Raw genomic sequence first — 22,104 nt, 5'->3', positions numbered from 1 at the left:
AGGAGAGTTCCTTTTTCTCCACATCCTCGCCAACATTTGTTGTTGCTAGTTGTTTGAAGATGTGCCATTCTCACTGGGGTGAGGTAGTATCTCATAGTGGTTTTAATTTGCATCTCCCTTATTATGAGTGATGTTGAACATTTTTTCATATGCTAATTGGCACACTATTATTTTTTAAATCAGTAGTCCCTCTGACATCTCTTTCTTTCATGATTTGACTTTCATGTACCTAGCTGGTCTTTTAGATACGATTTCCAAATGGTCTTCTGTGCTAGAAGCAAATACTATATCCATTATGAGTAGTTAACAATATAACAGGTTTTTGCCACTATGTTAAGAAAATCAGAGCTGATCTTTCCATAGTCTAGGAAAGTTAGGGTGTTTTATATATCTATATATTTTTTTTATTGCATCAATAAAACAGAAGTTAGAAAGAGTCTTTGAACATACAGAGGAAAAATTATAAATTAAAATGTGTTTGCTTGTCAATACAAAAATACATTTTACTAATACATTTTACTAATATGTTACAGTTTTATTCTGGATAGCTGAAATGATCCACAGCCCACATTTCAGCCAACATTAGGTTATTGCTTGAAAGTAGTTAAACATCATAGATTAACAACAATTTCTGAATATACCAAAATACTGATCAATATATAATACAAAAATAAATTGGTGATTAAATGTTTAGTGATATGCAAATATTCCTTTATCCTCAGAAACTGCCATTGACCTACTGTGGTTAACAGACAAAAGTCCATATTTTAATGGACCTTTCAGTTATCTGTTTTAAGGAAGATTGTTCCTAATAGCTAATAGCATTTTTTTTTTTTTCAAACACAATCGTTTTAAGCTTGATGTATAGGTTTACTTTAAAAATAAAATCTGGGCCCTCCCTGGTGGCGCAGCAGGTTAAAGCACTGCACTGAGAAGCTAAAGCCACTTCCACATGAGTTTGATTCCCGCCTGCCCTGGAGACCACATGGCGTGGCAGACCTCTCCTGACCCACCCGCTACTCCCCTCAGCAGCGTACTTTGTTGATCTGCCTGTTCTGCTCCCCACTCTGTCTCTGGTGAAGTCTCTCACTGCCCCTGAGTCTCTGGCCTGTACCCCAGTTCTGTATGTACAAATAAATAAATCTTTAAAAAAATAAAATAAAATAAAACCCACTAACGACCTCAAGAAAGGGCATTTCAGGATAGCTTTGTTTGGTTAAATATTTAGACTTAAAATTTTTGAGCTTTATAAGCTCAAAAGTAACATTGTATCTGGAGTCTGGAGTTTGGTCTTTCTTCAATTCTGTTTACATATGTTAAGCCTATCCATGACCAATGTGAATTTGAGATAACCTAACTAGACGGATAGGAGATATTAGCACAGATTATTCGTGTGCAGATTATGAGATATCTTGAGTCAACCAAACTTCTTCCCAGTATCGGACGCCAGTATGTAGAGCTTCTGTTGACCCATATGACAGATAATCTACTTCACTTGGAACTATAACCTCAGTTTGATTGTGGTATTTGCTCACTATTTCCATTGCATTAGTCTCCTATGTATTTTGCACTGGGCCTTTCTTCTCTTTTCCCACCATAAGGGGATCTTGCATATGTTTGTTTCCTTGTGTTCTCCAAGTGTTTTTCAATTACAATTTTTATTTGCTACCAACAGCTACCTTTATTTCAAAAAGGTAAGCAGGTATACAATGAATTAATGTAAATCCAGGCCTGGCATTTAGTATAACCTCTTTTCCACTCAGTGATATTTCCTCTTTACCCCTTCACCACATAATAATTTGCTCCATCTTTGTCCTTTCCTAATACAGTTTATTTTTATTGCCAATTTGCTTTAAATCAGTTTACATAAGAATCTGTGTCTTCTATAAATGAGTAGTTAGGAATAATCAGAGTAAGTTTATAGGTAAAAAAAACATAGCCTCAAGGAAGACATTTAGGTATAAAATGTAAAAGTGGCCATCTTTGAAGTAATAGTCAATCTACTACCACCTACAATTACTGTTTATTTGTCTTTTTCCTTTCAGCTTCTGCCAGCCATGATTAAGTCTGATCATAATGGTTTTGAGTGGGGATTTTCTGGCTTCTCATCCTGATTCTTCATCTGCCAGCCATGAAAAGTGACTTATGTTCCCATGTCTACTTTCCCCTATCTGCAAAATGGAGATGATGCTAATAATAGCATGCATTTCACTTTTATTTAAAAAAGAAGTTAGATGTAAGGTGTGTAGCATAGCCTCTAGAATAATGTAAATACTATGTAATGTGGTATTATTATATTTGCTACAAAGCACCCTCAAATGTGGCCATTGGAGTTTTGATCTTAAAAAAATTATGATTTTTTTTCCAATAATAGCTCTTAAAGTTAATATATTTAAAATCTTACTATGTGTATATCTACATCTATGTGTATCTAACTGCCCGACTAAAGTAAATTTCATAAATCAGCACTTACAGAGAAACTACTAAGACTCTTAGAGGCTCTTTGGTAGTGGTTCTCAACTGCATATAACCAGGAAATACTTGGCAATATCTGGGGATAGTTTTTAACATCATGACTGGGAAATACTGCTGGCATCTAGTAGCTTGAAACCAACCTAAACATCCCAGATTACATAGAATGTCTCCCTAAAAAATAATGATTTTAGCCCCAAATGCCTATGGTCTCTTACTATTGAGGTATACTGTTCTGTAGGAAAAAGGAGAAGCATAGAACATGATCACCCCTTATCAGTTGGAAAAGGCCTTTTAGAGAATGCAAATGTACTTATAAATGGTGATGCCTATTGACACTGAGAAAGAGCTTGGTCAGTTAAAGTCAAGAAATGGTTGGCTTCATGAAAAGGCATATTTGTGTGATTTGATAAATCATTATCAAAAATATGCCTTAACACCCTTCAGTTTATGAGGGATCTTAACGTCAGTTGGTTATGAAAAACATAATATAAGAAAATTATATTTCATATTCCATAAGACTCTTGCCAAACACTTGCCATATTGTTTATTTAAGCTACTTCTTAGAGGGCTACAATTTCTCTCTTTTCTTTTCTTTTTTAGATTCAAAATGATGGGGATGTGGTTTAAGTTACACAAACTGATATTGCTATCACATGACACACAATCTCTTCAACTAACTGGTTTTATATGGAGGTGACAATATCAATGACATTTGCCTTTGGTTAAGAAATAAATTGTGCTTATTGTTTTCTTGATGAAGATAAACATCATTCTCTTTTTCACCTGCTGAAAACTTTGCTTTGGCAATCTCAAACCTATGCTCAAAATGGCATTCGATATTGAACTTTTCTAATAAATTTTTGGTTAAGATAGTTGTGTGTGTATGTGTGCAAGCATATGTGTGTGTGTGTATTTAGGTTTCCACTTAAAGTTCAGTGCCAAAGCTCCAGTACTTATACATTTTCTAAATGTGTTTTAAGCAATAAGTTGTACAACATTTTTAGAACATGTGTTAAGCTATTTCTCTAAGAATGAAGCTCTTAACAAAACATAAGCACTCTGCATGAGATCTTAGCAGCAAAGTGCTTAAAAGATAAAGTAAGAATTGGTACCATGGGAAGAACACCAGCTGTAGAGCGCACAGGTCCATTATGAGAAGTATGGTAGTGGGTAGGGAGAAAATGATTTAATCAGGAGTAAAACCAATTTTATTATAAGGGCACGCAGGGGGTGTGGCACCATAGTGAGAGGGACATTTCAAAATATCTGACAGATTTCAACAATGTGAAAACCCCGTTCTTTAAAGTGACAGTAAACCCCATCAGGTCTCCCTTTTTGATGCTATTGTTAACAGTTGACTGTTTAAAGCTGGCCTGCTAAGATGCTGTCGGCCTATTTCAATAGTGTGTAGCCAAATAAAAGACTAATTGTTGAAATACAATCAATCAAAAATGATTGCAGGGCAGAAAGAAGGTCTCCTCTGCTGATTTTGTTGTGGATCATATCATTGTGTTATGATCGAGGTAGGAATGAAGACGAAAAGGGAAGAAGAAAACAGCCCGTCCGAAATATACAATCCACTGTCATTCCTTCTCTTTATAGACATTCTATTGAACAGGAACATTATGTACTAGCTCTGGAAATAATAGTCCATTTAGAAAAACAGGTCTGATAAAGATCAGCTAATATTTTTTAAAAGACATGAACACTGTTAGTAAAACAACCCATGCAGAGAACCCCTACAGTGGCAATTTTTACTGTTTCTTATATTTTGGTGCAAATTTTCCTCTACTTTCATAAAACTGACACCAAATGGGCATGTGAATGTGAGCCCAGGACATCACTAAAAAAACATAATTCCAGTTGACCAAATTCCTTCTCAGCTTTTGCCAGGAGACTTGTCTTTTCAGTTAACCCTCAGGTTGTCTAACATGATTAGCTTTAGTGTTCATTAAGCCCAGAATTCAAAATGTGTTCCATGCCTCACGAATGGAAAGACAAATACTATGAATCAGCAGCAGTGCTTTCGAGCCATGCTTCTTTTAGTTATATGCAAAGATGTCACTTTTAGATCTTAATGCATCCTGTTCTTGAGTGAGAATGATTCGAACTTCCATGTTGAGGGCAAAAGGGAAAAAATTAATTGTCTAGCATCTTCTTGTTTCTTCTAAAAATTTTATTTTGACCATTTTTTCTCTTTAATATTTTAAGTCAACTCACTCAAGCTTCTCAAGCAAACATTTCTGTTGTCTGAGCAGAGTTGTGAAGCACTTGTGGTTCGTCTTTAGTGTGTTATCATTTTTGACAGCTTTGCATAGCCTATGTAGGCCAACAGGGGTCTGTCTAATATTGTTGCTGGGCACATTTTCCTCGCTGAGATGAAAACTGAAAAAAAAAAAAAAAAGATATTTTTAAAGCAGTAAGAAGGAATTAATATCCTTTCTCACTCAGTATTCTATTCCTTACTGACTTTATATTCAGCAAAAAAAGGAAAAAAGTGTTACCCATTATTCCCTTGTACATAGCAAGGCTAACACATGTAAAGCAATAACTCATTTTCTATTGCCATGTTTAGCATATGTCTCCTGTTGGCTCAGCAAGGCCTTTAGGCCGGTCCCTTGAGCCGGCCATCATTGGCAACTCTTAGCCCCTCGGCCTCAAAACCAAATAGCTTTGAATCATGTTGAGCTGTGATGCTAATTTTCATACTGATGCATTATGGGAATAAATGTATCTGACATACTGTGTCAATGGCACTGTCTCTTTGTGTCTCTTGTTTTTTTGTTAGCTGCATTCCTACAGATGGTATTCCATTGAAAATGTTCCCTTCCTACGGAAAGGGGGAAAAAAAAAAAAACACGCACAGCACCAAACCTCTAGGTGCAGAAGGCTGTTAACGGTTGCTGATGATAGTAGGCAAACATTAACATAATAATTAGTGTCTTGTAATTGTTTCATTAAAACCAGTTGTTCCATTTCTCCTCGTGTTTTCCCAGAAGAGAAGCTGAATTTGGACGACAGCCAGTGGGAGGACATCCACGTTGTCACCGGAGCACTGAAGATGTTTTTCCGGGAGCTGCCTGAGCCGCTCTTCCCTTACAGCTTCTTTGAGCAGTTTGTGGAAGCGATCAGTAAGTGCCTCACACACGGGAGTGGTTGGTAGTATAACCTGACGGCATGGAATTATTAAGTAAATACTAAAAATTATGATAATAGCAATGCAGAGGTAATAACATCCCAAACGCTTCACATCTTTCATTTTAGTTTTTGAGGTTTTCATGGCTTATTTTTATTTCTGGCCCTGCAATACTACCTGAGTTTTTTGTTTGTTTGTTTGTTTGTTTGTTTGTTTGTTTGTTTGTTTGTTTTAAGAAAATAAATGGCCATCCAGTTTAGGGTACCCACCATTTTTAACATACCCGTCACAAATGAATATTTATTTTAAAGGAGTCACCTTTGACACCCCCACTCACTACCTCTATCCTGTCAGAAATATAATGACTTTAAAGGAGTACAAAGGAATATTGAAAACAAACTTAAGTGAATTAAATAATATCTTTACAGAAGTGTTAAATCACCAACTGAAGCATCATTTCATCCAGGTTCATTCACCTTTCACCTACCCAATATATGTCATTTAAAATTTGGTTATGAGCAGTATAATAATTAAGCAATGGCCATGTTTTTTTCTGTTAAACTAGTGACCTATTGAGAGATTGAGTTCTATCACTACTAGTGAGTAGTCCCAGCTACCCCATGAAATTTCACTTTCTACTATTTTTTTCATTCATAAAATGATATATAGACATGTGTGTGTAAAATGAATGAATGGATGAGTTAATGAATGAAAATCTTTCCAAGTGCATGGAAATTTCTCCTACTGAAGCTTGGAGAAGCACCTCCTAGTGCATCTCTAAATTTAACATCTTAGGGTACACTTACTATAATTGTGACAGTTTGGGAAAATTTTCCTGGCAAGCCAGCTGATTCAAGGAGGGGAAATAAAGTCAGGAGAAGGACAGGTAAAATTAAAAAGTTTAAAATTCTGGCAGGAGTTTAAAGTCCAAACAAGAAAATCCTCCAAGAAAATAAAAAAAGCACTCTACTTAGGAGGTCTGGTCTTAGATGGCTTGTGCTCAGTGTTCTACTGAACAGGAGTGGGGGTTTGAGGAGCCCAAATCAGAGACCCCTGGTTATGCTTCTGGATTCTGTTTTTCATTTCAGCACTCTTCATACTTGTTTAAAGCTCTGGCAACATGATTTCAAGAGGAATATAGCAGCTTATTCTGCCAAGGTCTTTCTTTTGTCACCCTGCTTACAATTCCACATTTTGTTGTTCTGATTTTGCTGTAGTGGTTTGAAATAGTAGAAATACTCTAATTACTTATTTTGAGATGAGGTTGGAGCTTTTATCCCATCAAGATTTTTAATTTCATGAGCCTTCTGCTTCTTAAGAACAGTACTTTATAGTTTCCAGATTCTCTTAACTTCTTTTAAATTAGGGTATAATTGACATATACCATTATATTAGTTTCAGGTGTAAAACATACTGATTCAATATTTGTATATATTGTGAAATGATCACACAAAAACTCAAGTTAACATCTGTCACTACACAGTTAAAGTTTTTTCTTGTGATTAGTGTGTTTAAGATTTACTGTCATAGTAACTTTCAAATATGCAATAAAGCATTAATTATAGTCACCATTCTATACCTAACATCCTCATAACATTTATTTTATAACTGAAAGTTTGTATCTTTTGATTTCTTTCACTTATGTTGTTCACCTGCTACCCCTGCTCTGGTAACCACTTATCTATTCTCCAGGTATTTATGAACTTGGTTGTTTGGTTTTTAGATTCTTCATATAGTGAGATCACAAATATTTATCTTTCTATACCTTATTTAATTCAGCATAATATCCTCATGTTTCATCCATGTTGTCACAAATGTCAGCATTTATTTTCATTTATGTGGCTGAATAATATTCCTCTGGTGTGTGTGTGTGTGTGTGTGGGCACACCTGTGTGTGTGTGTGTGTGTGTGTGTGTGAATGACATATTCCTTACTCATTCATCCATTAATGGACACTTATGTTGTTTTGATGTCTTAACTATTGTGAATGTTGCTGCAGTGACATGAGAATATATGTCTCTTTTCAAGTTAATACTTTTCTTTTGAATAAATATCAGAAGTAGAATAATAACTGCATCAGATGGTATTTCCATTTTTAATTTTTTGAGATCTTCTTTTTGAAGGAGTTAAGAAAAAATAAACAAGCATGTATTTCCATAACAGCTTATTCTAATTTATTTATTTATTGTCTTGGAACAAGCATGAAGATCATTCACAATGCTAGGAGAATATTATAGGAAGAAGTTGGGAGATTTACATTTAGGTATCTGTCTCTGGTTATGGATAAAGAAATCATGTAAATTTCGCATAGTGGTATCCGTACTTTTACCTGAGGATTATCTCATTTGAAAACATTCTTTTACAAGTGCTGATTTGAGGGCCATAACACACAGTACCCAATCATTTAAACTTTCTTTAGTTCACCTGATGCTAGATATTAAGAAGGGCATAGCCTTAGCTTAAGTCATATGGGAAGGCCTTCAGAATTCATGAGGACTTGTCCACTACATTTTCATAAAGAAAATGAGCAACTATTTACTATCCCAGGACTGAAGTCCAAGTTGTACAGAATTTCAGAAATACTGGCATTATCAAAATGAATGAGATGTGAGGTAGGCCTACTGTACTAGATAGTGTCTGATAGCTATTGAAGAATTTTTGCCAATTCCTATCTATAAAATGGATTATAGTAAAAGTCATTGAGATAGTGTTTAAGGCAGTTCTTTAATTTTGTAAGATACTGTAAATGCTAACAGCATCTACAGATCAGCTTTGTTTGAGAAAGTCAACTAAAAACCATAGGAGAATTTTCTCTCACATTTCAAGGCAAGGAGAATACAATCGTTTTCAGCCCCTTGTCTAAGTTAACTCAGGAGAATATCTAGCCACTTTTGATTATGTTAACTCAGGAGAATATCTAGCCACTTTTGATTATGTGGAAGTAGTAGGATCTCATTGGTGGCACAGGGGTTAAGTGTCAGCACTATCAAACTGTCGCTGAGGCATGAGTTCTGTCCCTGGAGAAGGAGCTAACCCTTCTGAAGAGCAGACCTCTTCTGACTCACCTGCTGCTTACCTCAAAAGTATATTTCAGTAGATCCACCTGTTCTGATTCCTACTCTGTCTCTGGTGAATCCTTTCACACACACACCCCCACTTCTTGCCTGCACCCCAGTTCTTGTATACATAAGTGAATAAAAAAAATCTTTAAAAAAATGAAAGGAATAATGAACAGAAAAATATGGCTACAGTGGATGCTATGGTGTTGAATAGAACAGTATGTTTACTAAACCATGTATATTTGGAACACCCTATATATTCAGTTCAGGTTCTAAATTTAATTCTAGATTTTAGTTCATATTTAACTAGCCTTAAATAATGGAAGAACAGCCTTTTCTTTCCTTTGGCAATGGCAAAACTATGTTAAAGGAGTAATTTTACACTGTAGTATAACAACTGAGTAAAAAAAAAACTGTCAAAACTATAAAGGCATTTATATTGAGTGTGTGAGGCTAGATAGTAGCTCTCATTCTCATTATCTCAAAAAATTTCTCTTTGGCCTGCCTGGTGCACAGGGGTTAAAGTCTTAGTACTATTAAGCTATCACCAGCCACTGCAGCATGAGTTCAATCCCCAGCCAAGTAGTTGATCCACATGGCATAGCAGACATCTCTTGTCTTGCCTGCTGCTCCCCTCAGCCATGTATTTCATTAGATCTGCCTGTTCTACGCCCCACTCTGTCTGGTGAATCCTCTCACCACCCTCCCCATACCTCTAGCTATACCCCAGTTCTTGTATGCAGAAGTAAATAAAAAAATAAATCTTTAAAAAATGAAAAGTAAAAGTTTTGTTATAAGTGAAAAGCTTAACACTCTACTACCAATCTTTGGCCTTTGGTGTAAAGGAAGCAGCCAGGAAATGTAAATTCACTAAGATGACGATATATGCTGGGTTTGGGCTTCTCTGCTCTCAGATCTTCACCCTTCACATCTGTGCTTTGTATCATAGGAGGATTGACATTGAAGCTGTATTTCACACATGCTTTTGAGGGCTGGCTCCCTGGTGCAGCCAATATAAGCACTGTCAATAGATAGCTGGTTGGGGTGGGGGACCAAAAGGGAAGAAAAAGTTCGGCTAACTTAGGAGTTTCTCATCCACTCACTCTCCTTTGTGACCCATTGGCCTCAGTTAGCTGAGAATCTGGTGCATCCTGACATCAGCATTGACTGTGCAGTCTCGTGGTTCCACCTTCCATCTGGTGATGCAAGCCCTTTTCCCTTTACCCTTCAATGAGGTAGTAACTTCCCTGTGATGGCTGATTTCTTGCTTACCTCACTCTTTCTTATTTCTCTCTTAGCTTCTTCCATAACATGGACTGCCAGTTCCTTGCATGAAATTAATTCCCTCTTCCACACAGAGTGAAGAGATGTGATTTAGTTTTTTAAGTCTTCCCTTTTTGGATGAAAAACATTATAAATAGAACCTACAATTGCCACAGTGACCCCTTGACTGGGTAACACCCATTAGAATAATAAAAACACTAAAGATTGTTTCATATTTCAAAATCCAAGTATCACAGCTATTGATCTGAAATTCTATACTTGTCTTGAATGGGCACTAGGTCACCTACAGGTTATTTCATGGGAATTTAACGCACTGACTGCAAAGACTTAATTTCCTAGAAATGACTTGTGCTGAAGGCATTATTAGCACTGTAAATGTGAACTCAGTACAAAAACATAGCTATAGAATTTTATGATAGGTGATGCAATCTTGTGGTAAAAGAATTGCAGGGAGTCTGGACATGTCCAGTGCCATCTAAATCCTAAGAAACATAGTAAGTTTACTCTTATCTTCTTTTTTTTTTTGTTCTGGAAATTCTATAGATCCAAAGAAAAAAGTAACAAAACTGGCCTTTCTGATTAAGTGTTTGAATTTCCCTAATTCCTTGGGAAAGGGGGGAGGAGAAAACCTAATGACTTTTAAAAAAAAATGATTATCTCATTTTTGCCTGAAAAAAAAAAAAACAGATGATACAGGAGAAATGGAAAGATCATATAGAGAATAATTTCTAACTTATAAAGTTACTATGAGATATAATGAAGATAATGTTTTGCTTACTCTATATTAGTTGCTCAAATAATTTGAAGAAATTAATTTTTCAGAGTATCAAACAATTTCACAAAATAATTTGCAACTTAATGTGACTCAAAAGATTAAACTTTTCATTTAGCTCCCGAATATAAAAGATAAATTGTTTCCATCATCCTACCTGGCCTTTCTTGGGACTATTTTTCTAAAAGAAATCAAGTTCAAGAATAATTGTTGCCAAATATCTGTCCACTCATCTTTGTATTTAAAAAAGCTATCAATTATTTATTTATTTGTTTGTTCAATTTTTTTTTTTGGTTTATTCTTGGTTTAAATTGTCAGAAATTTTAGTATTGGATTTTTAAATTAAAAATTAAGTAGGGTTTTCCAAGACTAAGCAATATCTCAGTATTTGCAATTAGATGGAAAATGTATCACTGTTTAAATGTTGTCCTCTCTGAGTATTTTTAGCCATCTATTCTTTTATTTTTATTACCAATCACACACTGATCTGCTTTTGATATTCACTTATACACAGCTATCTACATATTTTACATAGTAATTATTTCACAGATACTTTTTATTAACATTGTTCTTTACACTTTTTAAGTTGTACCAATTATGACATCCAACAAACCAAACTTTGTATGAGAGTTAATGGTGGAAAATAATAGACCACATCCTATCACTTCCCTTCCCTAAGCTCACAAAAGAAAAACTCCTTTAACCATTTTAACTTTTATCTTCTAGTTGTTACTTTCATTACTATAGTTACATCTCTTGATTTCCCAACTATGGATCATAATTAATATTAAATATTTATTCTTCCCTACTCCTCCAACATTTTATGATCATATTCTTATATCTGAATGTTATATAATGTGCTGAAACCTCTGTTTCTTGTTTCAACACTCAACAATATCTCCTAACTTCCTTTTGTAAGATTAATATATTCTTTCCACTATTTCTTTTACCTCATTTGTAATCATTGATCATTCTTTCCTTTTCATTTAAATCTTTTCTTCTGAGACTTCAGTGATTTATTCCATTAGAAACTAAGAAATAACATTTATATGTTCATTTTTATAATTTTATAAAACTATAGAATTGCTCACTGCCTGTCAAAGTTGTTTCAGAAGATTCCTTCTCTAGTGTTTGCTGTCAAAACATGTATATTTCTCAATAAATATTTCTCACAAGATCAAGTAGAATCTATGGGTCCATAATATTGGACCCTCCCTGACGGTGCAACAGATTAGGGTGCAGCACTGCAAGCTAGCTGCAGCTGCTTCCTTGTGTGTTGGATCCATGGCACCAGAGGTGATCCACATGGTGCAACAGACATCTCCTGTCTCATCCACTGCTCCCCTTAGCAGCGTATTTCATTGATCTGCCTGTTCTGCTGCCCACTGTGTCTCTGGTGAATCCTTTCACTGCCCCTGCACCTCTGGCATGTACCCCAGTTCTGTATGCATAAATAAATTTAAAAAAAAGATAACATCATATAGAATCTATTGTTTCAAAATTACTTCAATTGTCAACATTTGGTTCCCTTTTGTAGTTGAATCATGTTTCTTGTGTTGGCTTTTTAATTTATTTTTTTCTGGAACTTATATTTGCTTCTTTTCCTCTTGATTTTCCATTTCTCTTATATTGTCCTTCTTATTTCCTGATAGTATTCTGCAAAGACCTGTTTGTCCAGACATCCTTCTTTTAGAGTCTCTGTCTTCTAGTTCATATTGGAATGGTTGCTTTAGGAGAGCTTCAGGGAACTCAGCAGGAATGTCTGCTTTCTGAGATAGAGCCACTGTTTGGAAAACATGTGTATGCATCTCCTATTGCTGACTTAATGAATTATCTTACTGGCTTACAGGAACTCTAATTTATTATCTTACAATTCTATAGGACAGCAATCTGACATTGGGCTCACCAAGCTAACATCAAAGTGTTGGAAGGCTCCTATATTCCCTCCTAAAGATTCTAGGGGAGAATTCATTTCCTTGTTGTGGTTTTTTTTCAGCTTCTAGAAACTATCTATGTGCCTTATCTGGCAGTCCTGTCCTCTCCTTCACAGCCAGAAATCAGCACATCTCATCACTCTGATCTCCTCAGTCACAGTTCCTTCAATCTATATTCTTTCTCCATCTTTCACTTGTGAATACATCATTGACTCCTAAATAATCCAGGATAATTTTCTCATCTCCCCAAATCCTACCTTAAATTAAGATATCTAAGAAATTTATGTAAGATATATCTAAGATACGTTCTCTAAGATAACAGTTTCACAGACTCTGGAAATTAATGGGTATATATTTTATAGTCATTTTTCTGCCCACTACATGTTTTTTCCCATTCTTGCTTTCCATGGCTAACATCTATACTACCTCCATGTGTTGAATGCTCTGAGTCCATCAGTTTTCATTTTTTCAAATCCGAACTGTCATCAGTGTTCAACTATAGTGAAACTATACATAAATTGGTAGATTAATATAAGGTAAAGAGAAGTACATTAGGCATTTAATTATAAGATGTGTTGTGTATCATTAGTGAGGAATAGATTTACAGATTTGACTCAAAGTTCATTAATTCAAGGACTATTTAATAATTTTATTTTTTCCCCTATTTTACCTCATTTCTTTGGTGTTAACCATAGAGCATGTGAGTTTGTTTTTGTTGATATGTTGGGTTCATAGTTTCCAGAGCTGCCTTTCTGTACAACATAATTAGATTTCCTCCTACCTTTGAGCAATGTTCTATGTATTTTCCGATTATGGGAATACAACCAATGATAATTCTCTGATCAAAATGAACATGGTTCCAGTATCAACTCCTTTGTTATCTTTTTATATATAGTATGTATTGCTATATAATAATATTTGGTATATATAATCCTTATTACAGAAAAAGTTTGTTATATATAATGTTTGTTGTATGCGTCATGTATTTTATCTATCTATTGATCTGTATATGTATTATGACATTAGAACTGAGGCAATTCAGTGATACTCTCAGACAGTAATGATGCTGCATACAAGTTTTCAATTTAAAGGTTGTTGTATCACATTTATTCGAAGACAATATAGTTTAGGACCTAGTTTTTATAAACACTGATTGATTAAGCAGGTATACCAGTTAGTGAAAATTATGTCCATTAGACAGACAGAGCACATCAAGATGCAGGCTACTGGTCACCCAAGGTATGAGATAGCCAGATCTAGTCCTTACATACAACTCCTTCTATGTGTATCTGTCAGTCATACTAACATAAAAAAAATGATTTAAATTAAAGGCCTTGTCTGATGGTAGAAAGTATCTATTGCATGTACTGATGGTTTTTGCAATGGCCACCAGTCCATTCTACCTTAAAAGTATACTTTCAGTAAGTAATTGGGGGAAAAGCTAGTCAAGTATATTTGCAAATATTTTCTTTACTCTTGACTTTATCTTGCCCTTTGGTCAAACTATTTCTGATGCATCATCAACTCTGTGATGATACTCTTTGGGAGAAAAGAAACAGAGCTTGCAAAGCACTTGACTACAAACAGTTGCTAAACATGAAAGCATGCTAGTGACAAATTGCTTTAAAACCAGAGAAAGTAAAAAGCAGGCTTTAAAGGGTCACCACAAAGAGACCAAAGATGTAAATATAATGTAATACAAAATGTCCTCTCTGCTCCATCTGGAAATTTAGAATTAAAATAGAGGTAGATTTTACAAAAATACCACTTCTACTAAAGTTCCCACTGCAAGCTAACTTGGTGGGGTTTTGTTGTGGTTGATTTTTTTAACCTCTCTCTCTCTCACTCTGTGTGTGTGTGTGTGTTAGTAAACTAGAAATTTTATGGCTGATGCCTAGCCTGTCTCTTAACTCATTCTAATTATATTCATAATTAAATTGTAAAAAAATGTTTGACTAGAGCCAAATGGCTTGCACAGGTGTCTTTTTGTAGGAATGGTTTAGTGCAAGATAATAAACAACTGGACCTCCATCTACTTAATTTGGCTTAATGAAAAGTCTTTATAAGGAAAACTAGAAGGTGATTCAGAACTCAAATTGGGCTTTGACTCTAGAATTAATTGAGTGGTAAGACATCAACTCCATTAGAAAATGTAGTGCTTATCTATTTGATTTTCCTTAAAACTTTTCTTTTTTCTTGCACTCCATTCTTCCATATCCTTTAAGAGGTCACTTTTCAAAGCAATAAACTTATCAAGCTTAGCAATCATCCAGTCAGCCCTCATGAGTCAGCTTCCTGAACATCTTGCTTTCACTGAACATACATGCTTTCAAAAAATACATAAAAAAATGCAAGACTTCTCCTCAGTACCTCACTGAAAAGTAGTTATCCTGACCCTTTTGTTTAATGGTAGATTTAAGTGACTGGTTTTCATTGCCTGTTATTAGGTTCACTGTGTCGATAGGTCCTAATGAAATGGAGGGTTTGTGGCCTTTCATTCTGCACTGAGATTCCTGCCTCATTTCACTTTCCTGCTTTGACACCACATTGTGAACAACACTAAGTCTTCCAGAATATTTTCCACCTACCTATCTCTACCTCTGTTTCTGGCCATATCCCCAGGACAGTGGCCTCCCTGCTTTCCAGTATGTTTTTCCTCACTCAATGCAGAATGGTTCTAGTTTTAGAGAGAGTTCATTTTGAGTAAAGACAATTTCTAGTTTTAGAGAGAGTTCATTTTGAGTAAAGACAATTTCTTTCTGAGGTCTTCAAAGCAATGCATGATCTGGTTTCCCATAAATTCCCAGACTATTCTTTGCATCTTATTCAAGTCCATTGATCTTCAGGTTCTTCATTAAAGACCCCAGGCACATGGAGGGTCTTCGACTGACTGATCTCTCTACCAGTATTATGTCCCCATATCACTCCTTTCATGTTCACTTCTTAGTGAGGCCATTCTCATTCTCACGTGCTAAAGTGAAGTTTCTACTTGCACAACATACCACCATTTTCATGCAAACCCTGAGTACTCTATTCATTCATAATCTATGAGACCTTGAACAAGTATCTTGAGGTTTCAATTTTCACATCTTTCAAATGCTTGTGAAGATAGTACCTTACCCTTGGTGACTGTAAAGAATCAAATGGAATGCCAATCACAACAAAGCACTGACAGATATCCTGGCACACAGCTTTCAGCATATAGTAGTATTAATAAATCAGAGTGCAATCAGACTATCTTTAACCCCTATCCCAGATGAACTTTCCATCTATCCCCACAAATCTTTCCATTCCTCCAGCAACACTCTCTCAAGTGGAATAAGATCATCTTTATATGGTTTTAATATTTGTTTCTAATATTCCAAATACTAGAGTTCTAGATACCTGTATGCAATGCTCTTGTTTCCCAATCCAGGGACTCCCACTTTCTTTACCTTGTGACATATCTGCCTTATTATAGCAGCTGTTTCGTGTCCCAATCCCACTTGATTAGCCAAAAGTTTGCACCACTTTACTGCAGAATATACATCTTAATCATAACCAAGAGGCCAACAGCTTCTCCAAACTAATGCTGCCTCCTGTTAAATATTAGTAAGTTGGTGACATTCATAGTGGAACCAACTTCAAAGTCATGCCTTCTCCCAATAGGAAACTAGTTGCCTTGCTGATAGTCTGTCTTGTGTTTCAGCTTGTAGAGCCATAGAGTCAACTGTTGGTGGAGAGTTGAGGATGTAGCAGAGGAGGACTATGCATCAGTGCATGCTAACACTTGTTTCATTGTAGATCCTCCTCACAGACCAAAAACCCTTTAAAAGATTAAAGTCATCAACTAAACCATATTCAACAAGAAAGCATCATTTTTTCTCTCTCTCCCTCCCCCACTCTCTTATACACACACACAGTCACACACAATTTGTTCCAAGTCCAAGATTTATTTATTTATTTATAGATTTATTTATTTGTGCATACAGAACTGGAGTACAGGCCAGAGGCTCAGGGGCAATGAGAGGCCTCACCAGAGACAGAGTGGGGAACAGAACAAAGTACACCACTGAGGGGAGCAGCGGGCGGGTCAGGAGACGTCTGCCATGCCATGTGGTCTCCTCCCAGGCAGGCAGGAATCGAACTCATGCAGAAGTGGCTCCAGATTATCAGTGCTCTGCTTTAACCCGCTGCACCACCAGGGAGGGCCTGTTTTATTTATTTAAATTTCACCTTTCACAGATTCCAACAGTCTAGTTTTTTTTTTTTATGTATACTTGTTTGTTTGTTTGTTTTTACAATTCTCTGAAGACAATTTTGATACTACTCTCATGACAACTACTTTGAAAACCTGATGTGGAATGAGAACTGACCTCCTCCTGTTTTCTCTTCCCTCATGTACCCTCAGTCACACAATCTCATTTGCTCAAGCGCCTGTCCTTACTTTGGTTCCCAACTCTGTCAATAAAAGGATTTTCTCCGAATAGCTTCTAAGGTTTCATGGGTCCCTTAAAATGAAGCATTTCTACAGTGGTTCACTCTTTATTGTTCAGCAGAGTTAAACTTTAGATGAGTGGTTGCTGGAGTACTGGTTATTTCCTGGGGATTCTGTTGCTACTGGAGCAGCAGAAGAGCCACACTGAGAATCACCTTGTGGTTTTCAGAATGGAATTTTCCCCTAAGGATTGACTTATACATTTTCTACCTACATTTGGAAAACAAAACATGGAAAAGGGATACACTTTTATAGAAAATAAGAAACAGTGCTGGTTTGAAGAGTAAAAGCAATATTCTTGAGAAAGTGAATGCAAACATATTTTTAAAAATCCATGAATTATACCCAAGTTTTACTTGATAATTATTAGCTTCCTCTTTCTATAGACTTATTTATAGTTTTCCATTACATTATTTAGTTCCCCTCCCATTTTATTTTATGCATCACATTTGTTTTTTATAAAATTGAATTTAAAAAATGTCATATGCCACAGGCCATGAGTCTATGATTTTAGTCCAGCCAGTCAACTCTTGGCCTCTTTTGCTTTTTCTCCTCCTTTTGAGTGTCCAGCAGGTGAAAGGTTGACTCTTTCAGATCTCAAGTCCATTTCTCTGCCAAGTAACGGATGGGCAGACCTAATTAGTACCATCTGTTGTGCTAGTTTCACGTTGATGCCATCTTACCACAGATGAAATCAATGAAATTTCTAGCTCCACCTCTAGATCCACAAATCTAATCATAATAGTAAGATTGTTCTTTAACAACTTTTTGTGAATTAATCACTGACTCTAATATGAATCTAAGAAAGAACTATTATCTAACTTCAATTTTTGGGGTAAGTTTCTATTCCTTTGTATTTGGTTGAGAAAATGTTTAAAGCAAAATATTGAAGCAATCCTGAGAAAATATAAGCACCAAAATCCTCACTCCCCATCTACAAAGGTAAGGTCTGAGGTTCTCATGGCATCTAAAAGTTGGTTCCATGAGCAAATCTAGAGCAATGTTAGCTAAGTCCAAGTTTCAAGACCTGCGCAAATGGAAAAGAGATCAGTTAGAGTGCAACTACAAAAATCCCATTAATCAGTATCAAAATCCAAAGAGCATGTTTCTTTAACAGCCCCTTTATATTTTAAAATATCTAAAACATAAGCTCTCACCTGTGTTCAGATTCTCCATTTTTTCTCTATCCTTTCAATAATTATCTTGAATCAAGATTTCAGGTTTCTTCATCATTAAGATCAAACACCTTCATGTTTCCCTATCTAAAGTTTGAAATAGTTTCAACTTGGACTGTCAATAAAAAATGACATGGACTGACAGTATTATCAGAAATTTGTTTCTCACTTTTCCGGAGGCTAGAAGTTAGGATGTCAGCATGATTGGGTTCTTGGGAAAGACCTGCCTGACTTGCAGATAGGTGTTCACTGTGCTCTCACATGGCAGAGAGATAGCAGGCTCTATCTTCTGATAAAGGTACATAAATCCCATCATAAGACCCCTACTAACACTACCTCATCTAAATCTCGCTACCTCTCAAAACCCTCACCTTCAAATGTAAACATGTAGAGAGTTAGAGCTTCAGCATATGAATTTGGGGAGATAAAATCATTCAGTCCATATAGAAATTATGTTCATTAATGGGGTGTTTTAGATGTATGACATCATTAGTAAAAGTTGAATTTTTCCTACCTTGCTCTAGCACTGTCTTTCCTTTATTTTAATACAATATATACTTAGCTCTCATTAATATTACTTAATTTTTTGATTAAGAAATTGAATTCAAGGTTCCAGCTGTCACATATCTCTCATTTTGTATGTGCATTTTTAAACCAACATGGAGAAATACATATGCGACCCCATAGCATTTTGCTCTTTCCCTTAATATCCCAAGCTGTCAAGAGTAACAACAATGAGGGAACATTGTGCTAACTTTGAAGTTTTTGCAAATGCCTAAGATATCTCACCTGAGTGACATGAACACTGAAATTGACATTAAAAACCAATTTTTAACTACATTCCTTCAGTTTTATCACTCATTATTCATTTATCATTCCTCCTAACATTATGATATTTGATATTTTTGAGTCTGAACATTGTGTCTCAATACCTACATCAAAGCCCTTAAATATATTTCAAAATCATGTATACAGATAGGAACACCATTTGGAATAATGGTGATAACTATTTACAATATTTTAGGAATAACAGAATATTATATAAGTAAATATAGTACAAAGGAGCATTCCAACTTTACAAAGTGAAATTCTTTACACATTTGGATAATATTTAGAATTAATTTGAACCATAAATATAAACTATAAATCAAGTAATGTTAGTAGAATGATAGATCTCCAGCTGTCCATATATTTGCAATTCCAACTTATGGTATGCTTACCATATTTTTCAGTTGTATGAAGTTAACTGCTGAACTGGCATACTGTTTTAATTAGTTTTTTTCATGGAGTCTTTAGTATTCTCTATGTATATTATACACAATGGAATATTACTTAGCAATCAAAAAGATAAACTCATGACATTTGTACAACATAGATGGAATTGGAAGGGATGATGCTAAGCAAAGTAAGCCAGAAGGAAAAAATATAAATACTGAATAGTGTCACTTACATGTGGAATACAGAGAAACCAAGAAAAAGATCAAATGAAATCAAACATTAAAACCAACCCTTAGAAGCTGACTATAGATCTAAGGTATCCAGAGGGAGAGGAAGCAGGAGAGAGAGTACAGAGAACTATAGTGGGAGACTATAGTGGGAGCTTTGGCAGTGGAAGAAATAGAGTGAATACAACCTGAGGAGGGAAATCCCATTCTGTGAAACCACAAGCAAGGATACAGAACAATAGTACTTCAATTAAAATATATAATAAAAACAACAGCATGTGAACTTTGTCATTAAAGTTAAAACTTGTAATATTCCTTTGTGGTAGATACTATTACCACTATTTCAATTAGGAAACAGGCTCCTAGAAATTTAATATCATAACATAAGCTGTGATGGGAAGTTCCAGGGCTGAAATTTGAACCCAGAACTGAGGGATCCAGGTGTTACTCTGAACCATGAAACTCCTGTTCTTGCCGAAGTTGAACAAAGTGATTACAAGTAGAATCAACATAAAAGTGAGAACTTAGTAGATTTAGATGTGTTTCAAATGAATACCCTATGTTGTCAAGTATACAATGAGAGGAAACTAAATAGAACAGGAATTAACTTCTGTGTTCATATACCTGGTCTCAAAATGTCATTATTTATTTAAGAAAGGTTATTGTTTTGAAATAACTTTTCTATTGCTGTCTGTGTCCAAGGCAATATTACAGACACTCATACATGGGTCATCAGAAATACTTTCTAAAATAAAATTAAACACCAGTAAAAGGAGAACAATATATTAAGTTGTGTGTAGTAACAAGACACTTTATTTGTATTAAATTTTCCAGCAGTGAATAAAGAAATAACATCATAAAAGTTCTTACTTAACATCTTTCATCATATGTTATTTCATCAAAAGGTGGGAATGAGATGGCTTTCATGTCATGTTCTAGACATATATTTCACTGAAGTATAAAATTTAAATCCATTATTTCAACCCATCATGTTCATAATAAGTATTCAATTATAGTGTAAATATCAATACTATGTCTACTCACATTAATGACATTCTTTTTAAAAAAAACACTTTTATGACTTTAACAGGACAGATAGAAAAGAACACAGATTATGAGTGTTACTGTTTGGAATTTTTTATTTATCAAATTGTTTTTCAGGCTTTTATTTTTGTAGCTCTTTTCTCTGACGATTAACTGTAAATTATCACTGTTGAATTTTTAACTGTAAAAACTGAGCCCACGTTGTTTTATCTCTAACTTAAAATTTATAGTATTCCTTTGTGATAGATACTATTAGTTTTCCATCCCTTCAGCTCACCTAAACATCTCTGGGGCAACAGACATGTCCAATTCCTCTTTACAGCTCCCTCCTAGGTGACTATAAAAAACATCACATGTGCTGTAGTGGCTGTTTTATATAATCCCTCCTTTAATAATACATCAATACATAGTAATGAGCATCAATAGACTGAAGTAACAGAATAGGGAGAGTGGTGGTGAATTGGTAAATAAAAGAGGATGTAATCATACCTAACCCATGTTTCTAACAGTAAATTTCAGAATTAACTGTTTACATCTCCCCCCCCCCCGCAAGTTTTTACCTTTCTTACTAAACTCCTCCACAGCTACTAGAGGAAGAGATCAAATCTAGCTAGTCTCCATAGTTCTATATATCAAAATAGTATTACTATAGAATGTACAGAGACTTCATGTTGATTATTTAAAGTTTATGAGAGAGAAAGGGGAAATTAAAAGAGCAAATAAAATTGTTTTAATCAAGCTTGTGAACTCCTGCAGACTTCAAAGGGTTACCTGAGCTAATACCACTTGCCAGACTTAAATGCAGAACAATGGTGGAGAGAACAGTGAAACTGTACTATAAAAATAAATTACTGTCATGAATATTAAGCAACAAGAATATAATAAACATGACTGTTTGCATGATACTGATTTATTGGTACTGATATGCATATAAATTATGACACTAAGTGTTTATTCTAGTTGTTTTAGAATACGGGCCAAACAAAGCTGGTGGACACTTCCCGCAGACCTTTCCATCTGCCACCAAATTCCTTTCTCACTGCTCCTGTTTCTGTGCTTCTTATGTCAGTGGCACCAGCCCCATGTGTGAGTAGCCATTTACAGGCTAATGTAGATTATCTTCCCAGGATATGGGGTTACAACTACTCTAGTGAACTTTCTCTGTTCTCTTTTAGTGGAACAATTCAAGCTGCACAGCTTCCTGAAGGCTATTCCTACTTCTGTTAAACAGTACTCACTTTAACACAAGAGGTCCATTACTGTATTTATGAACCTCTAAGCACCTTATTTGGGATTTGCCATT

General features: G+C 35.3%; 1 protein-coding gene across 1 annotated transcript in view; it reads left to right on the top strand.

The window, feature by feature from the left end:
* ARHGAP15 (Rho GTPase activating protein 15) overlaps positions 1-22,104 on the top strand; it is a 591,597-nt gene that overhangs the window by 457,749 nt on the left and 111,744 nt on the right. Inside the window, exon 11 of the mRNA XM_004674681.2 lies at positions 5,472-5,606. Coding sequence (XP_004674738.2) covers positions 5,472-5,606 — 135 coding nt within the window. The remainder of the gene's footprint in view (positions 1-5,471; positions 5,607-22,104) is intronic.

The sequence above is a fragment of the Condylura cristata genome, unplaced genomic scaffold, assembly GCF_000260355.1.
Source record: "Condylura cristata isolate star-nosed mole 26May11 unplaced genomic scaffold, ConCri1.0 scaffold00002, whole genome shotgun sequence".
NCBI classification, from domain to species: domain Eukaryota; kingdom Metazoa; phylum Chordata; class Mammalia; order Eulipotyphla; family Talpidae; genus Condylura; species Condylura cristata.
This window is presented reverse-complemented; position numbering and strand designations above follow the sequence as displayed.